General features: G+C 38.3%; 1 protein-coding gene across 1 annotated transcript in view; it reads right to left on the bottom strand.

The window, feature by feature from the left end:
* Positions 1–83: 83 nt before the first annotated feature.
* Positions 84–8,465, bottom strand: part of RHOQ (ras homolog family member Q) — a 37,290-nt gene continuing 28,908 nt past the window's right edge. The window contains exons 3-5 of the mRNA XM_082643195.1: positions 4,074–4,238; positions 3,674–3,769; positions 84–305 (exon numbers count right to left, since the gene is read on the bottom strand). Coding sequence (XP_082499321.1) covers positions 150–305; positions 3,674–3,769; positions 4,074–4,238 — 417 coding nt within the window. The 3' untranslated portion in view covers positions 84–149. The remainder of the gene's footprint in view (positions 306–3,673; positions 3,770–4,073; positions 4,239–8,465) is intronic.

Below are 8,465 nucleotides of genomic sequence, written 5' to 3'. Positions count from 1 at the left end.
ATAGAATTCTGAGGACAGGGTTTTGTTTTGTTTTTTTTCCTTTCAAGTTTTAAACTGCTTCATTATTTTTAAGAGGTCTGGGTATAGCTTTAGCATTTCATATGCTTCTGAGAGAAATGGACAGTTTACTTGGCCACTGAAGACGTTTCTCACGTAATTAAACAACAGTTTATACATCTTGATCCTATTCTTTTTTTTACTGTGTGTTTCTTTGGAGTTAAAATGGCTATGATAGCCTCATCAAAAACAGTCTTCAATCCCTTCTGGGTTAAAGCTGAACATTCTACATAGCAGCACGCACCTATCTGGGAGGGAGAAAAAAAAATCACAAATATATACAGTCTTTTTTACAACAACTGATACCACACAAATACACCATTATAAGGAAAATCATAAAATGCAAAAAGAATGAAATCATCCATATTTATGATACCCAGAGACAGCTAACTGTTAAAATACTAGTGTATATTCTTCCAGACTTTCTCTATGGAAAATTCTTTCATTCATCAAATATTTACTGGGTACCTACTATATGCCAGGCTCTGTTTTTAGGTGCTGGGGATCATGTCAATGAACTGAGCAAAACAGCAAAGTCTCTGCTGTGTGATGCTTACGTTTGCTTAAGTTCTACTGGGGGAGGAACACACAAAGGAATATAGAGCAGATGGTGGCACATGCTACAGGTTAAAAAAAAAAAAGCAGAGTGAGGGAGGGAAAGGGTGCAGAGGACAGTGGTGGTGGTCAGAGAAAGCTGCTCACCAAGGTAAAGTCTGAGCACTGAGGGCTACCTAGGGGAAGAGTTTCCAGGCAGACAGAGCCACAGATGTAAAGACCCTGATGCAGGAGCATGCACGGAGCATTCAGGGGGTGGGAAAGAAGCCAGAGTGGCAGGAGAGGGTGAGCAGGGGTAATGGCAAGAGAGGCAGTCAGTGAGGCAGCCTCGAGGTAGCGACCTCGAGTAAGGACTTTGGCTTCTACTGTGAGGGGACCCATCCATCCATCCATCCATTCGTTCGTTCATTGAAAACTTTCAGAGCACTCTCATTTGCCAATTGTGAGAATATAGCAAGGAACAAAATTAAGTCCCTAAGCTATTCTCATGAAGCTTATATTTTAGAGGGAGAAGGCCATGGACTAATAAATATAGAGGTAGAATATGTGGTCTGGAGAAAAATGGGGGAGGAGATAGGGAGTGGGGAGAGGTCAGGCAAGGCCTCATTGAGAGAGTGATATTTGAGTGAAAGAATGAACAATGTCTACATCAGGAAGACTATCCCAGGCAGAGGGGGCAGTGAAAGGACAAAGGCTCTGAGGCAGAAGATTGGGGAAACCGCACAGAGGCCGAGTGCCTGGAGCACAGTGAGTGAGGCAGAGAGGTAGCGGGGCCTGTACGCCAGGGTGAGGGCTTGGGCCTTTATTTATTCGGAAGATAATAAAGCCACTGGAAGGTTCTGAACAGAGCAGGGAGCTGATGGAGCTTCTATTTTTAAAGTCTCACTCTGGCTGCTGTGTTGAGAACAGGTTAACAGACACAGACAGAAGCAGAAAGGTGAGTGAGCAGCTGTTCCAGTAATCCAGGCCAGAGAGGGAGGGGGCCTGAACCAGGCTGCCAGAGGAGGGGACAGAGAGGAGCGTTTGGATTCTGGGTATATTCTGAACGTAGAGAAATATATTTTGCTGGAGGGTTCACTGAATGGTATGAGAGAAAGAGCAAGGTCAAGCGTGACTTCAAGGTTTTTGATCCGAGTAACTGAGAAGACTAAGCCTAGAGGATAAAATTGGGAATTCTGTTTTGGACATGTTAGTTTTGAGATGCTAACCACCCGGATGGACTTGTTGCATGACCAGTTAGATAACCAAGTCTAGAGTTTAGGGAAGAGGTCCAGGCTGCAGATAGAAATTTGGGAATCTCAGTAGCAGACTGTTCAAACCACAAGACGGATAGAAGCTTACCAAGCTTAAAGACTGAGTATGGATATAGAAGGAAAGACATCCAAGAAGCAGAGTGCTGATCCCTGGACCCTCAACATTCAGAGATGGGGAGATGAGGAGATGGAGGAGAGGCCAACAAGCGGGGAGAAAGCCCAAGAGAGGGCGTTCAAGGAAGCCAAGTGAATGTGTTTCAAGAAGGGACCACCTGTGCCAAATGCTGCTGACAGGTCTAGAAATGGTGTTTTGCAACCACTTTTTTCCCCTTAGACTACATAATAAACATGGACATCTCAGTAAGTAAATTAGTATAAATGTTTAATAGATGCAGGGTTTTTTTTTCTGCCATTATAAACAATGCAGGAACTTTATGGCTATCTCTTTAAGCACATCCTGTATAATATTCTTAGGATAAACTCCTCCCTATGAAATTGCTTGATCAAAAGTGTACATGACTTTAAGGCTTTTGCATGTTGTCGAGGCTTTTACTCAAAGACCAACAGAACAACAGAGTACCCATTTGCTTACACCTGGAACAGTGGGTATTCTAATTAATGTCTCTTCTTTTGTGTGCCAGTTTTATAGATGGAAACTGAACTTGCATTTGACTACTAAGGAATATGAACATATTTTTTATCTTCAATGGCAATCCGCATTTTTTGAAGAATCTCCCATTGATGTTCTGAGTCCCTTTTCCTTTTGGGGTATGCGTATGTCTTTTTCTGATTAATCCATATGCAAGGGGTTCATGTCCACTAAGGATATTAACCCATTTTTCTGCCATAAATGTCAAGTTTGTTACATGACTTTTAATTTTATTTCTGGCATTTGATGTCATATTAAATTTTTACATAGTTAAATCATCAATGTTTTCATTTATGACTTCTACCTTTATGAAATTTAGAAATTCCTTCTCTCCTAGATGACAGAATTTAATATGTGAAATTCCTTGTTAGTAACTTGTTAGTAAAGCTATTTATCTTTTGCTTTAGGAAAAACTGTTCTCCAAAAAGTTTTCTTGCTTCTGCCTCCTGAGAGTATTTTTAAAAACACATTATTATATTCCATCTCCACAAAAGTCCTATTAAAGTCATAACATCTAAAAAATAGACTCCAATCATGTTAGGGGCAAATGGAGAAAAAAGTAAGCCTCACTTTGGGGAGAGGAAGAATGTAAGTTAAAAGGTATTTTGTGCATCACAGTTATATTTTTAAAATGATAATATTTTCCACCTTTCATAAAAATTCTCTTGTGGAAGAGAATTCAACAACACGTTTCTTCTCCAACCTAGTCATAATTTTTTGTTTTTAACTGCAGACTTAAATTGTCCTCCTATTCCACTCCATTGCCTACTCCATGAGTCTTCACTGAAGAAAGGGCCTGATTAAGCAGCCCCTATTTGTGACGCCTCTTTGTACACATGACTTACTAGGAAAATGTTGTTGGCAGTGTAGCACAGGTGTAAAGGCCAGAGTGAGGCCTTTACTGAAGCCCAGCTCTGCCATTTACTACCTGCGGGACCTTACAAGTTACCTGACAAGGCTGTGCCTCTGTTTTCTCCTCCATAAAACAGAGGTACTAGTAGACCAACCTCACTGAGTAGAGGCAAGGATTAAAGGATCTAATGCATGTAAAACACTCAGCACAGTGCCTGGCATACAGTAAAGCACAATAAACATGAGCTTCTATTATTACCTTAGCTTCATTTACATTTATTTTTAAATTCTGTAAAGGTTGCATTACCTCTTTTGCTAGTTTCTGTCCTTGTTCCACACATATAGGTTTTTCCTTCATATCATTCAGTCTTGCTAAAGTTTTGGGGTCATCTCGGAGATCAATCTAGTTAAGAAACGTTAATAATGTCCCATAACATTCTCAGTCTTTAAAGATAAAGCATGTAGTCCCATTTAACCCCACGTATCAAAAAAGATTACAAAAGAACCTCATCTTTAAAACCAACTAATATAGTAACTGCTTTCTTTGACACTACTTTTTCCAAAAATGTGACAGAATTTATTATAACAACTGAGATTAAACATATATTATCTCATTTGCTAAACCTTGGGGCCATTTGCCTGAGAGCAACACCACGAGGCAGGCCACAGAGGTTATTCTTAAATGGGTAAAATCAAAGCAGACATACCTGAGTTCCTATTAATAGAAAGGGTACATTTGGTGCGTATTCCTTAAGTTCTGGTACCCACTCCTCTTTCACATTTTGAAATGAGGCTGGATTTACCACAGAGAAGCATATAAGGAAGACATCGGTCATTGGATAAGATAAAGGCCTCAGACGATCATAGTCTTCCTAAGGGAGAAAGAAAAACCTCATTATTTCCATTTCTAGAGTTTACTAACAAATATGTACATTAGATTAGATGGTCAAAGAAGCAAAAAGTCAGGACTATTCCACAAATGGAATGTATGACGTAGTACAAAAAACAACATAATTCCACTTGTCTTTGCTATTCTTCCGTTGGAAGCTCTGAACACCACTGGGGTAACATATGACAGTATCATTAACGTCCACAGTGAAACTCTGAGAAAATACATCGTGATGACGAGAGTTGTCACTGGAAGCATTTTTAACTGAAAAGTTTGCACACAGAATTGATTGTAGCTAGATGTTTAAGTATAGTCATTTATAAGAATATTACATACTGAATGTTCACTATGTTATTAAACATAGGATCCATATGCTCTCTCATGTATTACTTATTTAATCTTGTAACAACTATATGACATAAGAACCATCATCTCTATGTTGCATTTGTGTAAACTGAGGCAACAGAAATTAAATAACTTGTGTAAGGAAGTATATAGCAAGTAAAGGAGATGGGATTCACACCCTGGCAGTTTTACGTCAGAACCTATGCCTTAACCACTATACATCTTCACTGAGACCTTAAATCTTTGCTTTCCCTGTTTATATAGTTTTCTTAATTGTGTGTGTGTGTGTGTGTGTGTGTGCATATGCATGTTTGTGTGAAAATTTAAAGATAGAAACATACTGAGTAAATCCACAAAATCCCCCTTCCTCTCCAATTTCCATTTCTTTCCTGAAATGTAGATTTTTCATATGTATCTTTCCAGTTATTTTCTGTGCATGTATATGCCTACAACTGTACATATTTAAACACCTGTACACAGACGAAAACCGTGCAACCCATGTTGTTCTGCACCTTTCAGTTATGTCTTGGACATGGTTCCAGACCAGAATACATTAGACTGCTATATTATTTTATTTTTTTTATTGAAGTATAGTTGATTTACAATGTTGCGTTAGTTTCAGGTGTACAGCAAAGTGATTCAGTTATGTATATATGTATGTGTGTGTGCATATATATATATATATATAATATATATATATATATGCACACACACATGATATCTATTCTTTTTCAGATTCTTTTCCCTTATAGGTTATTACAAAATATGCCTTCCATATTTAAACTGCTGCTTCACATTTTATAGAAGGGCTGTACTATTGATGGCTGTTTTAGCATCTCTCCATCACAAAAGACAGTGAAGATCCTGTTTCATTTAGATTATTTCCTATGACACAAAATTCTACTTGCTTACATTTTTGTGAGTGAACAGTCAGGATTCCATTTTTGTCAGGGCTAGCCTCTCATCTGGTTTCAAGGAAACTTTATTTTTGGCCTAAGCCACCACCCCTCTTGAATGACCTGCTTCACTACTAGGACTGCATGAATGTGGAATTAAAGGCATATTAAAAACATCTTCCACTCAGAATTTCAGGTAGTATTTCTCTCATGGGACAATTTTCCTTTCATGTCAGCTTCTGACATTTTTCTTACTACAATGTTACACTCAAACTCATATCATTATCTCAAACTCTTGACTTTGGAGTTAACCCTCCTGTTTTTCTGCGATGCTTTTGAAGGGCACACCTGCAGTTTGGAGCCAAGGGCACTGAAAGATTTCTCAAGTGTTGGCTCAGGACAAGACGGGAAATGCCACCCCCAATCTTCTTTAGCATTTCTTTTTAAAAGTGGAGGCCGCTAATTGGTTTCGAATAAAGCAGTGCTCTGGTGTTAAGAAATGATCAATGAAGAGATCACGCAAAATGGGTATGAAACATGCTGGCACCCCAGTCAGTTACAAAAGGACTATTATCAAAAGTATAACATGTTTTAAAAATCAGTTTGACTCTTAGAGGAAAACATAGGCAGAACACTCTATGACATAAATCACAGCAAGGTCCTTTTTGACCCACCTAGAGAAATGGAAATAAAAACAAAAATAAACAAATGGGACCTAATGAAACTTCAAAGCTTTTGCACAGCAAAGGAAACCATAAACAAGACCAAAAGACAACCCTCAGAATGGGAGAAAATATTTGCAAATGAAGCAACTGACAAAGGATTAATCTCCAAAATTTACAAGCAGCTCATGCAGCTCAATAACAAAAAACAAACAACCCAATCCAAAAATGGGCAGAAGACCTAAACAGACATTTCTCCAAAGAAGATATACAGACTGCCAACAAACACATGAAAGGATGCTCAACATCACTAATCATTAGAGAAATGCAAATCAAAACTACAATGAGATATCATCTTACACCAGTCAGAATGGCCATCATCAAAAAATCTACAAACAATAAATGCTGGAGAGGGTGTGGAGAAAAGGGAACCCTCTTGCACTGTTGGTGGGAATGTAAATTGATACAGCCACTATGGAGGACAGTATGGAAGTTCCTTAAGAAACTACAAATAGAACTACCATATGAACTAGCAATCCCACTACTGGGCATATACCCTGAGAAAACCATAATTCCAAAAGAGTCATGTACCAAAATGTTCAATGCAGCTCTATTTACAATAGCCTGTAGATGGAAACAACCTAAGTGTCCATCATTGGATGAATGGATAAAGAAGATGTGGCACATATATACAATGGAATATTACGCAGCCATAAAAAGAAACGAAACTGAGCTATTTGTAATGAGGTGGATAGACCTAGAGTCTGTCATACAGAGTGAAGTAAGTCAGAAAGAGAAAGACAAATACCGTATGCTAACACATATATATGGAATTAAAAAAAAAAATGTCATGAAGAACCTAGGGGTAAAAGGGGAATAAAGACACAGACCTACTTGAGAATGGACTTGAGGATATGGGGAGGGGGAAGGGTAAGCTGTGACAAAGCGAGAGAGAGGCATGGACATATATACACTACCAGACGTAAAGTAGATAGCTAGTGGGAAGCAGCTGCATAGCACAGGGAGATCAGATCGCCTGGAGGGGTGGGATAGGGAGGGTGGGAGGGAGGGAGACGCAAGAGGGAAGGGATATGGGAACGGATGTATATGTATAACTGATTCACTTTGTTATAAAGCAGAAATTAACACACCATTGTGAAGCAATTATACTCCAATAAAAAAAATGAAAAAAAAATGTTTGAGTGTTAAATAGTACAATTTGGTGAATTAAGTATACTTCTTGTACTCTACTGCCTATTTCAAACTGCATGTCGAGAAGAAGAATTAAAGGGACAGTATTTGATCTTAGCATTCTACCTGGCAACTACCTAGCAGTTTGTTCCTGAGCAAACTTGCACACAGCACGGTCAGGGAATGGGGGTCTCTTGCTACAAATCTCTCCTCATCCATATTTCGAGACCCAGTTTTCATAGAATTAGAAATGAGGATACTATCTCATAGGATTATGAGGAATAAATGAGATATTGCAACTAAAGCACTCAGGAGAGTGCCAAGCACATAGAAGAACGCTTTCAACTCTTTAACGTAAATTCTTCATCCCACGGGAAACTGGTTCTCCTATTCTCTGCCAGTCCACGCAGGGTCCCATCAGTGGCACATCAGCCCTGGCTCTGCATCGTTCTCTCTCCAACCACAGGGAAGAAACTCCTTTAGTGACAAAATAAAATTTTCTACTCTGGCATCAAAACACACAAATCAAACTGAGGTCTCTTGAGGACAGTATAATTTTCAGATTAATAAAAGAGAATGATATATTATTACTGTACTAATTAGTCATTTGGGGGATTCGAGAGCCTTAAGACTATTTAAAATGTAATAAAAAAAAAGAATTACACATTTTTTCAGAAAATCAAATTAGATTTTTTTAATGAAAATTTTACCTCATCAGGGAAATAGAAAGTGCACTCCTTCTCTGGGAGGGTATTACAAGAAATAAAAAGCAAGTGAATGCAAAGTTCTTTAGAAATGCTTAACATTCAAATATTCATCCAAACATTCTATAGAACATAAGTCTATCGTACAGATTCCTTTCATAACCACAGTGCATACTGATTTTCCTCGAGAGACATGTGAGCACAAAGGAAGGGAACTAGACTAATCATTTCTAGATTTGTTAAACTGTAGATTTTTGTTGGAATAGTTAAAATGTGAAGAATTGGGGTTAAAAAAAAAAAAAGACAAGTGTGTTCAGAACTCCTTGTAAAGAAATGTTTCTTCTTAAGTCTGAACCATCTAAAATGAACTCCTTCTGCCTGTAATCTCCAGCTAAATAATTGGCAGTGATTA

Source organism: Mesoplodon mirus, assembly GCF_964341445.2.
Source record: "Mesoplodon mirus genome assembly, chromosome: 14".
NCBI lineage: Eukaryota > Metazoa > Chordata > Mammalia > Artiodactyla > Ziphiidae > Mesoplodon > Mesoplodon mirus.
Note: the sequence above shows the minus strand (reverse complement) of the source record. Positions and strands in the feature narration are given on the sequence as shown.